The sequence below is a fragment of the Cyprinodon variegatus genome, unplaced genomic scaffold (genome assembly GCF_000732505.1).
Source record: "Cyprinodon variegatus isolate N-32 unplaced genomic scaffold, C_variegatus-1.0 Scaffold789, whole genome shotgun sequence".
In the NCBI taxonomy this organism is placed as follows: domain Eukaryota; kingdom Metazoa; phylum Chordata; class Actinopteri; order Cyprinodontiformes; family Cyprinodontidae; genus Cyprinodon; species Cyprinodon variegatus.
In genome coordinates this window covers 168,872-192,130 of record NW_015151242.1, presented here as the reverse complement: position 1 = coordinate 192,130, position 23,259 = coordinate 168,872, and the positions used below count along the sequence as shown (strand labels likewise).

The 23,259-nt window shown below is 37.7% G+C and overlaps 1 protein-coding gene across 1 annotated transcript in view; it reads left to right on the top strand.

The window, feature by feature from the left end:
• The first annotated feature begins 20,361 nt into the window (after positions 1-20,361).
• snrnp27 (small nuclear ribonucleoprotein, U4/U6.U5 27kDa subunit) overlaps positions 20,362-23,259 on the top strand; it is an 8,532-nt gene continuing 5,634 nt past the window's right edge. Inside the window, exons 1-2 of the mRNA XM_015396298.1 lie at positions 20,362-20,554; positions 22,599-22,731. Of these exons, the coding sequence (XP_015251784.1) occupies positions 20,518-20,554; positions 22,599-22,731 (170 nt within the window). The 5' untranslated portion in view covers positions 20,362-20,517. The remainder of the gene's footprint in view (positions 20,555-22,598; positions 22,732-23,259) is intronic.

Genomic DNA, 23,259 nt, shown 5'->3' with positions numbered 1-23,259 from the left:
ACACTTTACACATCACTAGTCTGATGTCTGTTTCCTGGCTCCCATGGTATAGTGTCTACAGTCAGAGGCTGTGTCATTAGGATGATAATGCCTACATTTACCACTGAATTTGGACATTTTAACTTCTGCTGTTGTGTTTATTTTATATTATAAATCTAACTGTCTGTACATACTCACTGTGTTATAAAAATCAATTAGCAACTGTCTGTAGAAATTAATGTAAATATCCGGTTTGACGGGTGGCAAGCTGCAAATTTTTTCATTATCAAAGGATCTTATTTTTCTTTGCTTGCAAAAGAGTGGTCAGTAATATTACATGCATGCTTCTTTCTCACAGATTTAGTGACCCTGTTGATTTAGAGATTGAACTAGGATGTCGTTTTAGCCCTGCTGCATCTAGTAGAGACCTTTAGTGGTTGAGGGATTCTGGACACATAAATGCACCTAGGACCCAAAAATGGTCAATTGTTTAATAAAATATTTGTTTGATTTCCCGCAACTCACATTATTTAGTCATCTAACAAATGAGCAATACGGGGGGAAATATACATTGCTTGGGTTATTTTCAATTTTCTGTCTGTAGAAGCTCTGCAGACAGAAAAGAACTGTCATTTTTCATTGTTGGTCCTTTGTGGCTAAAGTTATTTTCTTTTTCCTGCATATAGAATCCAAGCTGTCTCAGCATTATAACTTTTATTCATTGAATGTATTACAACTTATGCAGCTCACTTTGTTCTGTTGCTTTCAGTTGTAAGATATCCACTTCTCATCATGGTGATGTACAACAGCTTTCTAATATTTTAGGGCAGTAGGTGGTTTTGTGAGAAGACATAAACCTTTCAGTGCCTTGGAAAAGCATCAGTCTTTTCTATGGATCCTTTTCTTATATTTTATCATATTTAAAACACAAACGTCAGTGTACTTTTTATCAGTGTAAAAGCTGTAAAAGAGAATAGGTAAAAGCTATTACCGGTATATTTCAAATTAATTCTTGATAGCTCATACTCAGAGTCACATTGGAGGAATAAGATCTGTAAAAATTAATTATGGAAATCTTGCCTCAAATATCCTTTTTGGCCTCAATTTCTCTTGGGCTATTGCTGCTTGTCTCAAAATTTTTTCCTGCCTCTAAAAAAGTTTCTTTTATATTCAGCTCCATCTTACTTCCACTTTCATCCGAAAAGCTTCAGATCCTTAATGAAGACAATAATTCCCACTGCCATCACCTTCCTTTGGTTTTGTAATGGTGTTTATCTCCACCCATAAAGTGTTTTTTATGCAGGCTAAAAACGTAAACTTTTGCCATCATGGTTTTTCCTCTTGGCTACTTCCGGCTTATTGCTTTACTTTTCTGTCCTTTCATTTTAGGCAGACAGCCATTACTTGGTTAGTTTACAGTTGTACCATACCTTTTCCCCTTTCAAATAGTGTCATGTATCCTATGAGATGATTAAAGCTTGGATATAACTTTACAGCCTTAACCTGGTTTGAATGTCTTCAAAGCCTCGTATATGTGCTAATTAGGAGATATCTTGGCGCAGGTGGTTAATTTTATCCTATCCAATCAAGAAGTTTGATAGATACACCAAAACCTGGTTTCATCTTGACAAGATCTTAGGGTATCAGAAAAATTAAACCAATGCACTATTCAGATGTTTAACTGTAGAAGAATGAATGATAACCATGTATAGTTTTCGGTTCATTCTAAACTTATATAATTTTGGGCTTTTCTTTTGCATGAAATTAGAAATACATAAAATTTTGTGGCTGAATGTAAAAAGATGTTAGAGCTATTGATGTGTTTGCAGGGAAAATTATTTCTAGATTGAGATTTGTTTCACCAAAATAATTTCAGAAGATGGGGGCCCCCTCCCTCACTTTTATGCTCTATCCTGTGTGTTGCTCTCCTGTAACAGTGAAACACCCACATGCCTGTAAATGTGCTTTTGGCTAAAAAAAAAAAAAGGCAGAAATTGGGGAGGGGGTTTGAGGATCAGGGAAAGCCAGGGAGAGGGCGGGAAGGGAAACTGAGCTGATTATCCAAATACAGTCATTAAAGGGGAAATGTGTTTTTCAAGCTGTCGGGATGATTAATGAGTGAGAGAGAAATCCTCACAAATGCTCTTGTTTAGTCTAACTGGCAGACATGATCCTCCCCATTGATTTATGGCAGGCCTGCTGTGTAAGACCATAGTGAGGTTATGGGGTGTAAGTCAGAAGGGGTTTGTGTGTACATGGGTGAGGGCATGGGTGCGCTTGTGTGTGCATGCATTGGTCCATGTATGTCTGTATGTGTGCGCTGCCTTGGAAGGGGAAAGAAGGAGGCTGTTTGTTCACACATGACCACAGGAGGTGAGGATCAGAGCGCTGAGGAGCTCTGGGAGAAATTTTACCTCATCAGCTTTCCCCCTCTGCTCTGACAAATCAACAACACAAACCAGAGACGGTTAGCTGAGGCCCTTTGCTATTTATTTTATGGCTCCATGATTGAACTTCAACAGCAAAAAATCAATGCTACGCCCAGAATAAATCAAGCTGCTGTCCAGAGCTACTTAGGTTTTCATCTGTCATTTCCCAATACCGCTCCACACAGACCAGACTGGAACAGAATAAACAATATTTCTCTCATTCCTCATCTTTAACCAATATCTATTTATACTTAATTTGGACTTTGTTATACCTAACCACCCTTTTTCTTATAGATTAGTGTAGTAGTTCAAATCAAATGAGCCTGACGTCCAAGAGGCAAAGTTTGATATTTTGTGGAATAAATTAATTTGCTCTCTTTTCAACAGGTAGAAAACAGGATCAATACAGCGTTCATGCAGCAGCAGCTTCTTACATATCACTGTGAAGCCTATTATCAGTTTGTTTACCTTGGCAAAAAGACAAAAGACAAGGCTTAGACTGGATCTGTTTTGATTGATTTTACTGTATGGAAGCTTAACATTCAACTTCTTTATCTTACATCTGTGAAAGCGGAGATGCTTTGTAAAGTTATCATCAGTAAAGGTTCCCTCACCAGTAGCAGAAAGATACCACATCACAGTAAATAACCCAGACGGATAACCCTTATTACTATGGAATTTATGTGATAATTTTATGTGATTACTTTTGGGGAATATATCTCAATTTATGAGAGCTTTGTCAGGGATGTCCCGATCCTATATTGATAATGGACATTGGTCCAATATATGCCAAAAAAACAAAAAATAAATATCATCCTGCACCTAAATCCCAGATACGTATAAGCAATCTAAAGCTGAACAGTACCTATACCATCATGCTTATGTAATGCTTGCTGACATTGTTTGCTTTACAAATCTGCCTGATTGGAGGATTTGACCTCCCAGAATATGTTCAACCTACTGTATGACATCTGGAAAAGCTCAGCATCTGCCCATCTTTGATGCCTTTGGACAAATGACTGACTGTTGAAAAATCCAAAAATGATTTCCACTCTTGGCAGATTCAGAGTCACAGCAGCATCAACTAATTTAATTCTCTGTAACAACCTCATTGCACAGCCAAGAACTCAGTGACCAACTTAACAGCGTCTTGTGGAAAAATGTATGTGTTTTATATCAGCATGCATAGAGTTGCATCCCACATGATGGAAAGTTTTTTTTTTTTTTCAATAAATATAGACGAAAATGTGTTGTTAGTACTCACCCACTTTTTGAAAAAAAACTGGTGCCAAACCCATCAACTTCAACAACCTCTGTTCTAAGACTCTTGAAAAACAGTTGCCTCCCATCTCCATTCTCACCTATCTGCAAACAGCCTGTATGAAGAGTCCCAGTCTGGTTTCTGAACACTCCATAGCACTGAAACAGCACTCATCAAAATCACCAATGATCTCCTCATGGCATCTGACTCTGGATTAATGACCATCCTTATTCTCCTCAACCTGAGTGCAACTTTTGATATGATCTGTCACACCACCATCCTCAGTAGGCCTTCTTCCCTCCTCTTCATCATCTACCTCCTTCACCATGGCAGAATCTTGCTAAACCCAGCTCTACCTCACCATAAAACCATTGTCTTCTCTTCCGCCCACATCCCTCACAGATTGCATCTCTGAAATAAAAGCCTGGTTCACAAACAACTTCTTCAATTAAACAGGAGTATTACTGAGGTTCTCCTCATTGGCACTAAATTAACTCTTTCCAAACCCGACAGTTTCCCACTTATTATTGACAGCGGCTCCATCTCACCTTCCCCCAAGGTGAAGAGTCTGGGTGTCATCCTCAATAGCAACCTAACCTTTCAATCCCATATCAATAACATTACCCGCTCTGCCTCCTTCCACTTAAGAAGCATCAACTGCCTCCATCCCTCCCTTATTCCCCACACTGCTGCCATACTTGTCCACAGCCTCCCTACTGGACTATTGCGTCTCTCTCCTCTTTGGCCTTCCTCAGAAATCGCTCCATAAACTTAAAGTGGTCCAGAACTCAGCTGCTCACATTATAAGAATAACTACCTCTGTCCACCACATCACCCCGGTCATCTTACAGTTCCACTGGCTCCCTGTGAATTTCCGCATTAAATATAAAATTCTCATGGTTACATTCAAGGCCCACCACTACCAGGCCCCCATATCTGTCAGGCCTCCTACATGTTCCCACCTACTCCTGTGCTCTCAGAGCCTCATCTGCTTTATACCTGTCCGTCCTTTCTGCCCGTCTCATCACCATGGGGAGCAGAGCATTCTGCCACTCCGCTCCCCATCTCTGGAACTCTCTTCCACCCCTACCTAAAAACACTGACTCACTTCTTCATTTCAAATCACAACTCAAAACTCATCTGTCTTTAATATCACTTTCCCTATCCCAGCCTTTGTAATTTTTAAATGGTTTTTATTCTGTATTTTCACTTTGTTTCTGCCATTGTGTTTTTATCTTGTGTGCGGTGACCTTAAGTGTCCAGAAAGGCACCTTTGAACTAAATTGTATTATTATTATTATATTATTACATTATATAGTCGTTTAATACTTTCAGGATCTATTCACTTTTCCACAAAGTAACTGAAATATATTTTTAAAAATAAAAGTGGTGGTTCAGAAATTAGTCTGTGTAAAGAGGCTATAAGTATTTAATATCCTACCTGCTGATATATATGTTTTGTTTGCTGCTACCAAATAGTGAATAGTTAATGCAAAGAATATTTCAGAACCCTATATCTCAAAGCCTTTGATTATAATATCGGGCTGCCTTTGTTAACAACACATTTTGATATAATTTGAGCCCACAGATTGTACAAAAAATTATAGACCATATGAGATTTGTGTTTGTACAATAAATAAAATTGCCTTCAATTGGCTCAGCTCCGATAAGCATACATTGGGAACAGCAGACCCGGACCAACCCCCTAATTTATGTGATATCATTGAGCTCAATGAATGTATGTAACAACATCGATCCAGCCGTTTCTGATCTAATTCTGATTCCATTCAATAAATATGGTGCAGGACCGGCAAGAGGGATTCGGATGGACAAAGAAGGAAACAATAATGCACGCTGACTACGCCTTGGCTCCCTTCCATATTGCTCTTCATTGTTTTCTTTCCTAATTTCTGTTGCAGTGGTGACATCATCAATGCTAACCCAAAGTGATGGTGTCACCATACATGTAGGGACAGAGGTCACACAGCTTGCTAGTGGGGGATCAGACCCAGTTTTTTAGCTAAATGGGAAAAGAGCCAAATGCCAATTGAAAGGAGGTCAAACCATGTGTGTAAAACCTACATTAACCTGCTAATTCCAGTAGGAAAGAGGCTTCAGCTATTTGATAGGAAGCCTCAACAAAGTCTGAGACATCTCACAGCCAAAATACACATTTCCTCGACTTAGAGAACAAACATGGTTGCCGTCACTTCAGATTTTGGTGCTCAAAGACCCACTCTGTCAGAAATGCTCTACCTCACATTGGCCCCCTCCAACTGGAGAAAGTGGGGCGTTCAAAACCTAGAAGCACTGATCTATATTTTCTAATTCAGAGAAAGTAACTCTAAACTAGCTCAAGAGGTGTCTCAGTTCAGGAAAGAAACAGTTAAGCAGAAAAGATTTGAGCCAGTTTTTATGTCAAATAAATGAAGGGAAGCACATACAGTTAGTCCCCCTAAAAGCCCATAACTATATCAAGAAAAGAAGCACTAAACACTATAAAACAGGCCCAACTACATCATTGATAACCAAAGGTAATAGATTACAGAAATATTAAAGCCTTATTCCAGATAGAAATTGATATTTTTACACACAGTACCTTATCATGATGATGTGAAAATAAAAATTAAAGCCTTTGATTAAAGCTACATTGTGTGATAATTACAGGGATTTACTGACTTACAGGGATTCATCTATGTAATTTATCCATTTATGAACTGAAAGTATAAACATTTATGTTTCCGTTGCTTTAGAAGTTGCTGTTTATGATTTCATAAGAGCAGTTCCAGCATTTATGGAGGCTGACATCTTCACACTAGGAGGGCATTGAGATGACAGACTTGTGACTGTAGAGATCACTATTATGTTTTAATGTAACCACATCAAGTTAGGCCTGTCTAAAATATATATCCAACACACATAATTAAAATACTATTTTTAAATTATCTAGGTAAACAAATCTCATCATCATTTGATAAGAAACGTGATGTGGATGTTGCAGTAGCCGTTTTTTACCATGACAGCCTTCATATTGTTAGAGGGGGAGAAGCTTACGCACTGTAGCTTTAATACTTTGTTGATTCTCCTCTGGCTGCGATTACAGCTTAAAGTATTTTATGAATATGATGCCACAAGCTCAACCCATGTATCTTCATTAATTTTAGCAGGACATTTTAAGCTCATTCGTGTTATATAGTTTGTGGAACATGAACTGTAACCTCTGCCTGAGGTGAAGCTGCTTTGCAGCAGGTTTTCATTCAGGATGTTTCTGCACATTGCTGCACTTATCTCTCTTTCTCCCAGCAATTTTCTGCTTCTGAGAGACATTTCCATAGCATGATGCTCCTGCCACCATGCTTCACATGGGGATGGTGTTGGCCTGGTGATGAAGAGTTCCTGGCTTTCTCCAAACATAAAAAAAAGACAATAACACCAAAGCATTTTAATCTTTGTGTTTCAGAACAAAGCTTTGAGGCAACTTCTCAAGTGCCTTTTCAACAAACTCCAAAAGGGCCATTGGCCTTTTATTACAGAGTGGCTTTCCTCTGAACACTCTGTAATACGGGCCTGATTGGTGGATTGCTGCAGAGATGGTTGTTCTTCAGGAAGCCTTTCCTCTCTCTTCCACAAAACACTGGGGCTTTAACAGAGGCACCATGGGGTTCTTGGTCAGCATGGATCTCTTTTCCCTCAGTTGCCCAGTCTAGACAGCTGATTAGCTGTAGGTAGAGTCCAGGTAATGTTAAACTTCTTCCATTTATCAATAATAGATGCCATTTTATTCGCTGAAACCATCATTTTTCTTTACCCTTCCCCATATTTGTGCCTCAAATAATCAAAATATCAGGGGTCTGCACACAGATACTTCGACCCTATGCTTAGTAAAGCTGGACAATTAATTACATTTGTAATTTAGTTACAATTTTAAATATTTGTAATTTTTATATTACGCAAGTAAGACACTAACATTTTCACTCCAGCCCATGGATGGCTGAAGCCCCCTAAAATTATTATCAAGCAGATTGTCAAATACTGTCATATCAGCTATTACCCCCCTTCATTAATGACTGGGGGTAAGGAACCCCTGTGGAGTACCACAGGGGTTAGTGTTAGAGCCAATTCTTTTTGCTATATATTTGCTCCCAACAGGTAGAACGATCACACTCCTTTTCAAGAGTGCATGGAATATGCTTGAGGCCCATGTTGTTCTTTTCTGCCTTGCAGCAAAATAAAATATTATTTTCTCGAATTTCATTGTTTCATAATTAATACAGCACAGTAGTTTATACAAAGCATAAAGGGAATAAAGTCAATATAAGTTCTTCATTTAAGTTTTCAGAAAAAAGTTGCTGCTTCCTGTGTTTTCTTTTCTGTTGAAAGTGGATTCAAGCGGCTCTTTGAAATTTAAGGGTTGCTGAATCCTGGGCCCATGTTTTATGAAACAATAATATTTCTCCGCAGTCAGTCGTATTAGTCATAATAGTTGTCACATTAAAACCGGGCTATTTCACTTGAAAAACCTTAGTGGCAACATCCAAAGCTTCACAAAAAAAAATTATGAATGCTGCCCTTTGTTGAAAACAAAATATATGAAATATGTTAGAAATGTGTGAAAAATTCACTTTTTTAACAAAACACCTGGCATCCACAGTGCTCTGGCAACAGTTCTTTTCACATGTGCCTTCTTATAAATTCCTTGATTTTAAGGCACTGATCCTTTCTGAATAATATATTCAAATGAATCTAAACAAGAACCTGCCTGTATCATGCATACCTTGTGTACGAGAGTGTCGGCCTAGTGGTTAGTGCAGTGCACTTGTGCTCTGAGAAGTTTGCAAGTACCTGGTTCGATCCCCACAGCCTGCACTCTGGGTCCCTGAGCAAGACTCTTAACCCCCGATTGCTCCCACATGGCTGCCCACTGCTCCCCAAGGGGATGGGTTAAATGCAGAAGTAATTTTTTCCAGTGTGAGATCAATAAAGTTTAATTATGATTAATATTTCAAATTGATATTGTATCATAGCATGCTTTCTTTTGGTTTGTATTTCATTTGATTAATTTAATTTGATTAACAAAGAGCCGTGTTGAAAGAAGTGCATTAAATAATCTTTTCTGTAATATATTCACAAAAGCATAACACATAGTTAAATTGACATGAGACTTATTTATAACCAAAGTAAACTCCACAGGGGCAGATTTTGCATATAAAGACTATCTGCTTAGGTCCCTTAGACTGCATTGCGCATGCACTAAAGCATCTTGGGATTAACCCCCCCAAATACAGGGTCCTAAAGACATTCCTTCTCCAGCTGTTTATGCGGTGGTAATACACTTAAAGTCTGTTTGCGCAGTAGGAAAGAAAGGGTGGCAGCTAGCAGGCAGAGCCATGCATGCAAGTAGGAGTGAGCACTTCTCCATGTGACAATAATAGCAAATTTCTGTGAAAATGGACTCTGTAAAAGGAAGATTTAGGGTCCTAAGAATTATGAAACCCAGAAATGAAAAACAACTATATGCTTGAGGTTAGTGTAGAGGGACATTAAAATAAAAGTGCAATATTAGCTTAAAAAACATTTTTTGTGTCAAAATCATTTAGTGCTAATGCATAGTGTCAGCTGTGAGACCTTTCATACACAGAGGTGTGTGCCTCTCTTAATCATGTTAATTTAACTGAATTTACCCCCATTTGATTCAGTTCAAGCTGAAGAAAAAGATCAATGGAATCAGAAAGCACCTTTGCTTAATTTAAAATTTCAATACTAACTTGAATGGGGTATCCTTTATAAAAACAATTACATTGTCATTATTGGTTATTGTAAGTAGAATTTTGAGGAAAAAATTGATACCATTTGAAGAAAACTGAAAACACAATCTAGACGTGAGCAGGAACCCTTTAATACAACTAAAGGTGGAGTGCAAGACAGGAAATCTGTTTTTTGTCATCCTTAGTCAGTATTTTTGTTTCTTATTAGTCAATCTGTATAAACTGAACTTTTAATTCTAAAACCAACTTTATCTGACATATTTAATGGCAGAGCTGTCATGGAAAATACCAGCATACTCTGCTCCTGAAGGTGAATACATTATTGCTAAGCAGTCCGGTTCAAGCTGGTCCAGATGGATGGTTAGCAGCTGTTGGCCCTACAACCTCTTCCCTTAGTGCAGCTATTAAGCCTATCTAACTGCAATTTCCACCATCCTTCCTCAGTTCCCTCTGAAGTCAACAGTGATCGCTTTCCCACACCCCCGCAGCTCAGCAATGCATAACACTGTACATACACTGTAGCAACATGTGCCCTGAGCTAACCCGTGCACTTTCACAGGACCAATTACCATGTCCACCCACATGTGCACGGATACACTGAATCACAAACACACACATCCGGTAATGTGTTTCACTTTGCAGGAAAAACAGGCAGATTTTTGTTTTATTTCTCAAACTGAAAAAAGTAATGCAACCGTTTTCTGCATTTACTTAATCATATTTACTCACTTTAACACAATTGATTCATGTTAGCCAGGTATGGCATAAAACAATTGTGTTAAAGTAATTAAATATGATTAAGTAGATGAAAAAGCGGTTGCATCATTTTTTTCAATGGTGAATTTCACTTTCGAAGTTTTCGGTGTTATATGTGACCATTACAGATTGTTATGAATACAAAACTGAAACAAAAGTAATGTGTTTCTGGGTTTTTGAGATTCAGGTTGTTTTTAAAATTTTAATTTTTAGCTGTTCTAGTTTCCTTTAACCTAAAAAAAATCTCCAAGCAAACCAAAACCAGTCACAGCAAAGCAGGTGAGAAATGATACGTCTGTTTATTGGTCAGAGAGCAGAAGAAGGGCAAATCATGTAGATGCTGTGATCTGAACTAGCAGAAAACAGAGAGCATAATTATATCCTTTATGTGTTTCTTGATATATTTCAGGTTTAATTATCTTGGACAATTCTGAGATGATCACGGTCAGATCACATTCAAATCCTTAAAAGAATCGTCTCCCTCAATATAGTTGCTTTGCAGAGCACTTAAGTGCAATTGCTTTGTTCACATCTACATAAATGAAGGTTATTGTAGACAGTGCCTCCTGTCTGCAGCACTGTCTGAGGTCACCTACAATTTTGGAGAGGTGCACCAGAGTGTCTGCGAAAGGCACATTTGCGTTCACTGCGACACACATGCAGATGACCTGGTTTCTGCATAAACCAGACCTGGTATAAATCAGCCTTTAAATTTAGCCCTTCGGGAAAAGAAGCAGTTTTGGTGTCATTATGATATATATTTCAACTTATCTCTGAAACCTTAATAACTTTTGTTTTCTCAGTTAGAATACCAATTTAACTGTTAAAAAAAAAAAACAACAAAAACGTATATCTCAGTTTTTAGTCATTTGGGGGTTTTAAAGCTAAAAAAAGGATGCAGTGGAAGGACTTCAGAACTGGGCTGAGGTGATCTACTTTCTTAGTTCTAGTGGGAGCATGGCCAGCACTTTTTTTTGGATCAGCTGCAGCTGTCTGATTAACTTTGGCAGTAATCAGTTCTACCAAAGATAAAGATATGAATGAGTTTTTTCCACCTTGGACAGTATTTAAATCCTGTATTTAATCCTGGAAATGTTCTTCGGGTGATAAAAGGCTGACTTAGTAAATGAAGATTTCGACCATAATTGGTAATTTCCAGCTGTAGTAACTGAAGCTGTGAGCTACCTATTTAGCTCTCCTCCTTTGGTCTGAAGATTATTTCCAAATTTTTTTTTATTCAGTTAAAGAAAATTATGACATATCCACTTATTGATCTGTTCTATGCATTTAGCCAATGCTCTGATGGGTTCATAGTCACCGGTTTAATTTGTGATGTAAAGCTATATGTCGTCTGCATATAACTTCGACTAATGGAATCATGTAGATATTTAATGGGAGAACCCTGAATAATTTAAAGTTCCTTAATGACACAAAGTTCCTGTCCTTCTGGTAAGATTTAAAACATTCCATTGAAGTACCAGAAAGGCAGATCCAGTTTTCCCAGACAGTGTAATAAAACGAGTGATCAACAGTATCAAACGCTGCACTGAGGTCCAATAATAAGAGCAATGTGGTTTTTCCACAGTCTCAATTTATATGGATATTGATTATATGGATATCATTGAACACCTTAATCAGGGAAGTTTCTGTACTCTGGTTGGATCAACAACCTGACTGAAAGACATCAAAGCTGGTAGTCATTGTTAAGAAAGCATTTAACTGTTAAAACACAACTTTTTCAATCACTTTACTGATGAAGGGGTGGTGCCTGTAGTTCTGCAGGATCAGTTTGTCCAAACTTCTCTTTTTCAACAATGGTTTGATAATTGCAATTTTAAGGCCGGGAGGAAAATACCCGACATAAGGGATGGGAGCAAATCACACTTTAAAAAAACTTTAATACATCTTGGGCCGGATCTATCAAAGGTTTGCGTGTATAAAAACGTGAGCTATTTCACTGCACACGCTAAAAAATGTACAAACTGATCTATCAACAGCGTGCTAAAAGGATTTGGTCTTTAAAACGTGCTAAATAGCGCCTCTTTTCCATTTAGTACTTTTTCTGCAATGAATATGCAATATGGAGCGTTTACACGCAAAAGTGCGTCTTGTGGGAGGAGAACATGTAAATATATTAATTTAGCACTCGCAAAGTGATTTATCAAACCTGAAAGCAATTTTGCTAACGGTATCTGACTCTATATTTAACACGTTTCAAAAGAAGGTGCAAATGGTCTGTATGCGTAATTGCGCACACATGGCAGCGGTTATTGTCGCAAGAAGGAGACATCGAAATGAAGCAAGGAGACGCAGAGAACGCATTTTTTCACTCCGTGGAAATATTTTTGGAATGAACGAGGAAACGATCATCAAAACATATCGTTTATCCAGCATTGCCATTTTGGAGCTGTTGGGGGAACTCCAAATGGATTTGGAGCCAGCCACAAGGAGGACCCACGCAATACCAGATATCACAAAACTCCTTGCAACATTGCACTTTTTTGCATCTGGGTCATTCCAGCGTACGGTTGCAGCGAGAGCTGGGATCTCCCAATCTCGTTTTTCAGAAGTGCTGTCCGACGTTCTAAATGCCATGTCGCCCTGACGCCCTACCGGAGAACCCCGACCTCCCCCCTGCGCCTGTGGAGCAACATGCCAATGCTGCGGGGATGCGTACGCGCAGTAATCTCATCCACAGTCACTTCTTGTGAGCCATTTGGTATGTGCATTTTTCTACAGGCCAATACAAAACACCAGTTAGTAGAAATTCAGCCACATACCACCTTAGGGAATAAAGGTTGCCAAAGTTGATATATATATATATATATATATATATATATTATTTTATTTATTTTTTTTTTTTTGGAGGGGGTGGGGGTGTCACTGTAAGATTTAAATTTCTTAATGCACTAGTTTCTACAAACTACAAACTTCTTTGCCGCAAACCACAAAACGCGCAAAACCATTATTTAAATAGGCCAACAGTTTTGCACCTGCCACCAGTTACGCAATCACTCTTGTTAAATCACCCGCAAACCATGGTTCAGCCCCTCGCGCAAAATTCCAGTTTGCGAGCGCAAATTACTGCACGCAAAATTGGATCTTGATAAATCCGGCCCCTTGTGGGTAAAACACCAATACAGCAGGAAGAGGAGTTTAGCTTCTGAACAATTTATTCTAAATTTTTGCAGTTCGTCAGAATTGTGGCATTTTAAAAACATTTACTCTAACAGGTCGAGAGCTATGGTAATGGAGTTGATATTGATGTACAAACTGTTTTTCTAATGCCTTTTTTCACTCAGTAAAGAACTTTGCAAAGTAATTAAAGGCATTTTTAGATTGGAGTTCATCGGTCACAGAGATAGAGTTTGTGAACCGGTCAACTGTGGCAAATAAGGCCCAAGTATTGTTAAAGTTTTTGTTCAGAATCTCAGAGAAAAAAGATTGTCTTACATCTCTTAGTTGTAACTGTGAAGTGCCCAGTTACAGGGTAAGGTGGCAGCAGAAGGGTAAAGGCTTACCCTTCTGCATGTTTTCTTATAACATCTCCTATGGAAATCTAAGTGGAAAAAGGAGATTTCAAAGCAAAAATAAAAATGGTCAGATAGGGCATCTTCAGTTACAGAACAATTTAAAGTAGTTAAAACCTTACTGATTACCATGTCTTTATTCAGAACAGAAGAACCCAGTATTTTTTTTTCCAAATATATGTTTTATTGGGTTAGCAGGGTACAATACATCATTAACATGAGAATACATTTCACTTATCCCCCACTCTCCTACATTCCCATGAATACAGTGAGAGATGTTAACAATAAGCAAACGTGATTCTCTCCCTCATAACGAGAAAACAGGAGGGGAGAACAGTTACCAACAAGCAAATTAAAAAAAAAAAAAAAAAAAAGAAAGAAAAAAATGGTAATAAACAAACTAAATTTAGAGGAGGGATCTATAATGCTTAGAAAACCAAATCAAAAATATAACTATATCGTCTATTGCATGTTGTGCTTAAGGTTCGACCACCAAATCCCAACCGCTGGCCTCTCTTAAAATCCTGGCTGGTGTTGCAACAGTTCAAACCACTGGAAAATCAGGAGTGATTCAATTAGAGAATTAGAGATTGGTTATGTCCATGTATCTTACTTAAAGCCATACTTTTTAATCATCTAAGGAGGAAGTTGAGTCAACTAAGGAAAGAATGGGATTCCAAGTTTGAAGAACCCAGTATTAAGGCAAGACAGACAGTGGGATAACTTCAAATAGGCGTTTATTAATACAAGGACTGTGGATCCCTAGAAGTAGCAGCTAGGGCGTCTCTGGCTGGAACATCTGCAGGAGGGAAACACAGGTTATTTAAACCAATAATCTGGATGATGATTATTATAAACGCATGAGTCACCCAGGGTGTCCCAGACTCTGCAGCCCCGGTGAACAATCAGGAGTCTGGAGACAGGTGAGGCAAACAGATCAAAACAGGAACAGGCAGGCTCAGAGGTCCAGGATTCTGAAGCCAGATCAGGCAACAGATCAGAACTGGAACAGGCTCAGTGGTTGAGAGGCAGGTCAGGATCAGGTAATCAGCACCTTAAATAGAGGCAGGAGCAGGTGGATCAGATGAGAGGCAATCAGCAACCGGGCAGAAGTAGACAGGTGAATGAAATGAGTGATTAAGCCAGTCATCAGTGCCAAGATCATGACAGACCAAATCATAAATATGTCATTGTTTGCGCATTGGCTTTTTAACATATTGATTCGAACCATTTTTAAGTATATAACAGTTCTTTTGAACTGTCTGTCTTTGGGGTTGTCAACATTATGCTTGTTGCCTCTAAAAGTAGAATTTTAGTAACCCACTCTAGGCTTATCAAACTTTGAAGGCCTAATCTTCCCCTCTGTCAAGATAACAACCATTCAAGCTACAACTTGGATACTGAAGTTGACATTCTGCACATGACTGAGAAAGGAATAACTTCATTCTTTGAAATTGTTTTTTGTTTTGATTCACACATGTCAGTTAAGATAGATTTGGAAAACGAAGTAACAATAGAAATGGTTTTGGAAAGTGGCATTTACTAACTTACTTTTAGTTTTACTTCTTTTGTTTATAAATGTTATGATGAGGTGATTTTAACTCCAAGCCCTGACCTACTCGGTTCATATAGCTGTTCTTAATACTGTGTTAATATGTTTTCACTTGCCACAGAGCAGTGATTAATGACCTACAGCCTTGCATTTTTTTACTTCCTTCCTGTCCATGCGTGCCACATACATCATCAGGCCTTACCACAAGTGACGCTGGCAGGCAGCTACAGCTCCTGCTTGGCCTTGTAGCTGCAAACAAACCCTAACATCCCTGCATAGTGATTCAGGCATGCACTTACACTTGGAGCTGTACACGGAAACCTCATATGCTTTGTCTGGCTCTGGTCTAAAGCTTATGATACAGTTTACTATTATTATTACAATTACTGGTTTCCTACATTGAAACTTATTTATTTTTCAACATCTCTAGTATCTGATTTCCTTTGACTGTTAAAGCTGCCTCTAATGTGACAATCATATATTTGTCTATAATTGGATCTGTCTTTAGAGATAAATCTTGAGGGGTTTTGTTTGACTCTTGAACCTCCTAATTCTATATTTGTCTTTTTTTAGATAGCCTTTGACAGTTCAATATGCCCCAACAAAACAAACAAACCTATTTCTATCCTATTCAAACTTATAAAACACAGTTTCAATGCAAATGTTCCTATTCTCCAGTTTGACCGACATTAGTTACCAGAGATCTTTCCTTGAGACCTTATTTCCACTAGAGCCATGTCCAAAACTGACTGATTGTTGTACTCAAGATGCAGATTCCATAATGATTTACTTGGCGAGGACCGAAAAAAATAATACTTTAGAAATAGCAGCACTACTTCATCATATTTTTCCTTGGGTAAGAGCAAAAGCGTTTTTTGGTAAGAATTATTCGCAAATACAAAGTGACTTGTCACATCTGGTTTACTACTTAAAATTCTAAATAAGACAGACCAAAATGTAAAGTAACCTGCAAATTCTAGTATTTTATAGACTGTGATAAAATAATGAAAAGAATAATGTAACTGATAATGATTGATAACAAATCCAAGGCAGATTAAACACTTTTCCTAATCAATTTTCTTTTTATCATAAAATGTAAAAGTCCAATACTGACAGTATTTTAGTAGGCTATGTTGTTTTATGTGTAAGTTACCTTGAATGACAACATTCATTCCTTTAACTTGACCTCCAAATGTTTTGGCAGGTTTACCAGATGTAACCTAACTTCTGCACAAAAACAGAAAACTCAATTTTGCATAAACATTAACTATTTGTATTTGTCTGGAGCACTTTGGTTTAAAAACAAGCTTGTTTGTCATTTAGTGAAGTTACTCACAGTGAACAAAGTAGCCAAACATTTGACCCAAGTAAGCATAGCAACAGTTTATAGAGACCATACTTAAGTAAAAGTAAAGAGTATGGCGTGAAAAAATACTTCTAAATAGTGTTCTTTTCAAAAAGTTTCTCGTGTAAATGTGACTAGTCCTTATGCATCTCTGTAACTGGTCAAGTCCAAAAAAACTTAAGATATTTATCATCATTTTACACCCATGTATCATTCCTTCAACTCTTACAAAGTCTACTGTCCCTGCTGAAAGAATGCACCACACAGTATGATCATATCATAAATAATAGCTTAAGCAGCCAGAGAATCAGACCTGCTACACCGTTAAATATAGTACCTGGATTTTGTATTAGACTTATTATATAATGAACATTTTAATCAATACTTCTTGGGGATGTAGATGAGAAATAGATGGGGAAAACATTGTGGAAAAAATATTCAGGTCTGGCAATCACATCACATCCATCAAAAAATGACTGATCTGTCCAAGCTCTTTTGTCTGGTTCACCTATACCTAGCATTACAAATTTGGTCCACAAAAAAAAATGCAAGCACATGTGTTCTCTGTCATCTGCTGACTTTGCTGTGTGTTGTAGCTTTGTGTGATAGAGACATATTAAACTAGAGCAGAGAGAGAGAGAGAAGGGGAAGCAAAGGGGAGAAAAGAATGAGCTGTGGAAAAACAGAGAGCAAAGTAAAAGAAATAGGAACAACAAAGAGACAGAACACGAGCTAGTCCTGCATGTGTGCTGGTTCCCAGCCCTGTCTGGGCCCTGTCAGCCAGTGATTTATGGCACCGAGACTGGGAGCAGTCTTTGCTGCCAGCTCGGTATTGTTACAACTGACAGCTAATGAGGCTGGACGGGCTTTCAAGCACGGCACTTAACAGAGGCCTCCAACTTCACGAGTCACAAGCTTTCCTCCTCCTTTTCTCACTCCGCTTTCTCCCTCACATTCATTTCTTCTTCCAGGGTGGCTGCAGCAGCGTGGCAAGCCAGCACAAAATCTCTGGGCTTGCAGGGAGAGAATAAGGCAGGCGACAGAGATGTATGAGCAGCGCCCTGAAACTGCTGCACTTTTACTCTCCTCTTCCTGCACACTATTAAACCAGAAGCATGGGGGAGATTGGCTGGAGGATGGGAGTGGACACAGAGAGAGATTCAGCTTCTGCACTTCTTTTTCTCCATCTGAGGCCAGAATACTTCATGCCCTCAGCAATTACTCTGTCATGTTTTCAGAGGCTGGAGTCACATGTCTCTCCACGGTCTACCTATGATTATGTGAGGCTGATCTGTGAGAGGTTAGCTCAACATTGCAGTCTTGGCAGCAATGTTTTCTACCTTCTACACTCTGGGCCTGAGCAGCTCAGACCACCTTCTATAATCACAACCAGAGTCTCTGGCAGAGCTGCCTTCCCCTCCTTCCACCACCTCCCTCGTCCCCTGGTTTCATGTCAGTCGTGATTAATGGCACTAGGGCCCCGGCGCAGCTTACTCTGCCAGTTCCAGAAATGTTCCCCTGATACTTAATGAACTCTGACAAACTTCTTTTCCCTTGCTCTGTTGTTCCCTTAACAATCACACCCCCCTCCAGCCACGTTTAAAATGCATGACACAGAGCTGCTACAGCAGCACCTTGGGCTTAGCTCTGGTCGCTTGTAAATTTCTCAAGAGGCCGATGCCTAAAAATAAAGTGGGGCACCCGTTTAAGAGTCGAGGATCTCGGTTGTTAGCCTGGCATTGCCACACAAATGAGCAAGCTCAGCTTCTGCAAGGGCAAATGAAACATGACTGCTCTGATTCCTGTGGCCCCCAGAAAACTTTGATTTGTACCACTTCAAATGGTTTGTCAACAGCTGCAGATTATATGTTTGTTTTCTTCCCTGTTTAGAAATTGTTGAAGGAATGCAGAAGGATATGTTTTTTTAGTCTTTGACTGAAACCAGGCATATGGCAATAAATGTTAAATATGATTTAAGACAGTAGAATAAACATGAAATGTTACACTTTGTCATGGGGGGATGAGCTTTGATACCATAGACCTAGGATGGTTACATTGCAGCATGGTCTCTGTCTCCCCCTGCTGTTCACATTAGGAAATACAGTGATTATGATTTACATGATCTTAACAAGTATTTGTGGGTTAACCAGAGGTGGATAATTCAGGTCCAGGGAGTAAAAAAGCATGTAGAGAGATCAGTTCCAGTCATTTACATTTTCAGCACAACAAAGACTAATCACCTGAGGAGCTAATCACCTGGCTAAGTGAACACAATCAAAAAGGCTGGGCTTTTACCTTCTGGACCTAGATTATCCACCTCTAAGTTTGACTAAACGTTTTTTATTTATATCTTATAATCGATGAATCTTACAATACGTTTTTGGATTAATCGATTAATAATTGGATAGCCAAAGCTTCTTTAAAGAAGACTTTTTACAACATTAAAACTGAAATTCAACCTTCTCTACTTGTGGAGTTCTGGATAAAGCATTTTTCTTATACTATGCAAAATAAATTTACATTTTTTACAATCTTGGTATAGTTGCTGCTCTAAGTGGGTCACTCTGTCAAGTAAAGGCATGTTTTAGAGTCTCTATACTTCAGTTAATGATTATTTGATCACTAAATTTGTTTACAATTATTTCAATAACCCATTAATTACGAATAGTCTAAATAATTGTTTCAGCAGTAGTCCCAGTGCAAATTTCCAATACAATACTGATTTTACAGCTTTTAGTGTTGACCAATACCTCACATGTGAATTTACTACTAATTTTGTAGTGTGCGGTGTTAGAAAAGGAAGGTGATATCAAACATTGAACAATAGTCAACAACAGTATTTATGGTAGATGGCCTGTATTTTTATAGCGCTTTGCCTAAATCAAATTAAGACTACATTCAGTCATTCACCCATTCACACACACTGACAGTGGTAAGCTACCTTATAGCCACAGCTGCCCGTGGTTTACTGACAGAAGCGAGGCTGTCATACACAGGTGCTCCCTCTGACCACCATTTGTAGACAATATCCATGAAGTGTCTTGCCCAAGGACACAACGACCAAAGCTCAGGTTTGATCTGATAACCCTTTGCTGGCTGAACCACATATAAATGTGAACAACTGACCCATTTATTACCGGTAATAAACCACGGGTTACATTAACTTTAAACAAGGCAGATCTTTACTAGAAACCTAAACAATTAAATAAATTTTTCCCATAAAGCAATTCACTCCAATTAATATTAATAATTAAGCAATATCATAACATGAAACATTTTTAGCTGTTAATATTTTTCTATTGGCATGTTAATATAGAAGAGTTTAAATGCAGGCCGATATAATCAAATATTTTTTGGCAGATATTGGACCGATATCTGGTATCAATATTTAATCAGGATAATTTCTTCCCCAAACACTTTAAACTTATTTTGGCTCAGATCAAGATGGCAAACAATACAATTCTGTTATAGTGCTGATTTTTCACTTTGTTGAAACTTCTTTGAACTTTATTCTCTATGTTGGGAATCTTGTGAGTCAAGTGTATGTGAGAAGGTTCTTAACAAAAGGCCAAGACAGAATCTATTCAGGAACATTTCACTAAATCACCAAATCAGTGGTTTTAGCAGCCTTTTTTTTTTTTTTTTTTGTACCACATTTTCAAATTCTTACCCAACTTTTTAGGGCTTCCTGAACATAGCGGTCATACAGCTCGATAGGGGGCGCTCTGTTCATAGGGAGCTACAGGAAATTTGTGTAGAGCAACCAATCATTGATTAACAAAGGAGAACCTGGCGCAGAGCTTTCGGTAGATTCAAGCTAATTGCGTTCTGTTCTTACTTTATTTAATACTGCTGTGCAGTTCCTGTTCATAGGAAAGGCTCTTTTAATTAGTTTGAAGAATGGGTAGGAGCAGGAGCCGAACTCCGCCGAGACGAGGTGAGATAGTATAAGGCTGCTACTGCCAGGTAGCTAACTTAGCGCTAGCTTATGTTATCACACATTTTTTGCTGTTTTATTCCTAAACATATCTATTCTTTCTTCAATATTTGATTGCTATATTGGTTACATATCACCGTCCAAGATGTTTATATCAAAAGAATATAGTTCAACGTTCAGAGTAAACTGTTTTAGTCCTCCGTGGTCATAGAAGGTTCTAGATGTAGGGAATGCAGAAGCTAAGACTCCTCTTAATAAGATGAAAATAAGAAGTTTTAACTATTGTTTGTGCAGATTTAACGAAAGCTCTTCTTTTTCAGTAGCAAATGGTGATATAGTTTCTATGATTGCTCGACGGTAAATTATATAGCACTTGTAAAGATGGATGAACTGAGGACTTTTTCTTGTACATTTGTTAAATGAGGCGCCGTTTAGTTACAGTTATCAGAGGGTTTGTTTCTGTTCAATTAATAAATACTGGAGTTTATGATGGAATCAAGTCCTTCATTTACTTCTTACATTTTAAAAAAAGTAAAACCTAAACCGGTAGAGCTATAGAGTGCAGGTACAGCAGCTCTCAAAAGTGTGAAACCAAGGAATTGTAAAAATGTGACCATTTGCTGAAAGAATAATCCACCAACACCTGTATAGAACCCAAAACTGGGAAAATAATATAAACAGTTTACTTTTTTTTTTTTTTATCTCAAACCAATCACATTTGCTATTAATTTTATTGCAAAAGTAACAATGAAAATAAATTGTATTTAAAATAATAAATAAAAAAATGCTTATTTTTGTGTGGGTTTGTGTAAGTAGTTGTTTATGTTACCTATTTAGGACTGTATTTGGTTTATTTACTAACCTTCTGAAGACCAACAGGCCTCAGAAGATTAGTACCCAAAACTGGGTAAATAATATAAACAGTTTACATTCAAAAAATCTCCAACTAAACACATTAGCTTTCCTAATAATAATTTAATTGTGACACAATGCAAACCATGTTTGTTACTCATTGTTACAATACATTGTAAAACAACCTACCTTCGTAATGGTATTGTTTCATCTTATTTTGATTAGATGAATGCATCAAAACATAAAGCTAACATCAGTCCTGTGACTTTTGGATCTTCGATGTAGACAATGACCTGATTAACCAGCTCATTGTGTAAATGTAATTATTCTATAACAGCTTTTTATAGACTTAGTTCTTAGACTTAAACAACTTTTTATTGAAATGTCGTTTTGTGCAGCTTTCATGACATTTCCATTTCTTAAAGTGCAGCATTGATCGAATGTAAACGGTGTGGGAGAAAAAAAATATGATGCAAAAACTGCATGGAATTTGAAGGAAGAATTTGAAGTTTTTTCTAGGATGTTTAACGACGTTGATTAACTTACACTTTAAATTCAGGTACAATGTATGTTTAAAAAAAAGTGTTTAAAAGCTGGTCATTTGCATTTTGTTTTCTTTAAACATAGGGAGAATTCATTCTATCAGACTGGCCTCTCGGCAGCACTGATAATCTACAAATGCAGATCTGTCTAATATAACAACTAAAATATTAAGCTGCATATTTTTTATGAAGGAATATTTGTAACAATCTTCCCTTTAGTTATTTAAATTGAACATCATATTAAGTTTTTGTTTTAATAAGTTACAGCAGTAACTGCTTCTTATTTGATTTAATATGTCTATTTAAAACGTAAATATGCTGTTATATATTTTTTTTTTAACTTGCAGTATTAGGTGGTGATCAATTGACAATAAAGAAATTCTGTAAAACTAGCTAAAGTCCCATACTGATAATGGGAAGATTCAGAACATATTATTGGTAGCGGGTGGTGTCACGCTGGCCTGCTTTTATAAGTGCATTTCAATAAAGCTGGATAAAATTTACTTTAGCTTAATTGTTGTTCAGAAATGCAGAACAGTCTGTTGTAGATGGTTAATAAACCATTGCAGATATTTGGAAATAACTAGAATGCATCGTTACCAGTTGCCAAAAAAATGTAGTTATTGATGTGATGTGTGTTTTCCTGTTAGAGAGAAGACGGTCCCGCTCTACGTCACGGGAACACGAGCGCAGGCGAAGAGACAGGGAGCGCTCTCGCTCTAGGGACAGGGACAGAGACCGCCGCAGATCTCGTTCACGCTCACCACACCGAAGGCGCTCCAGGTGAGGCAATTTGTTTACTTTAGATGGTTCTTTATTTCCCCGCATGGGTAACATCTTCCAAAACTGGCTTTCCTTTAATACTATAATATAGTTACAGTAAAAGTTGCCAATTTGCTGTGAAGGGTAAAGAATTAACATATATAAGCCCCTTCTAATTTATACATTTTAATCTAGAAAGAATATTTAAGAGTATTTTATTTTGGTAATATAATAATAGGTGTTTGGCCCTTGAAGTTTGAAGCAGATTAGGGAAGTAAAGTAAATAGTTATAAAGCTTTAATGTCGTTTAATCTGCACATACTGGAGTTTATGATGGAATCAAGTCTTTCATTTACTTCTGTAATAAAAAATAGTAAAACCTAGGGTTGGGCGATATAGAAAAAAAGCTTATCGATAAAAAAAAATGCATATTGATCGATATCGATAATTATTGAAAAGATTTGAAACCATATTTTATGTGCAGCTCTGCCTGGACTTTTTATAAATGATTTAATTTTAATAAAAAACACAAACACAGACTTCGAATTA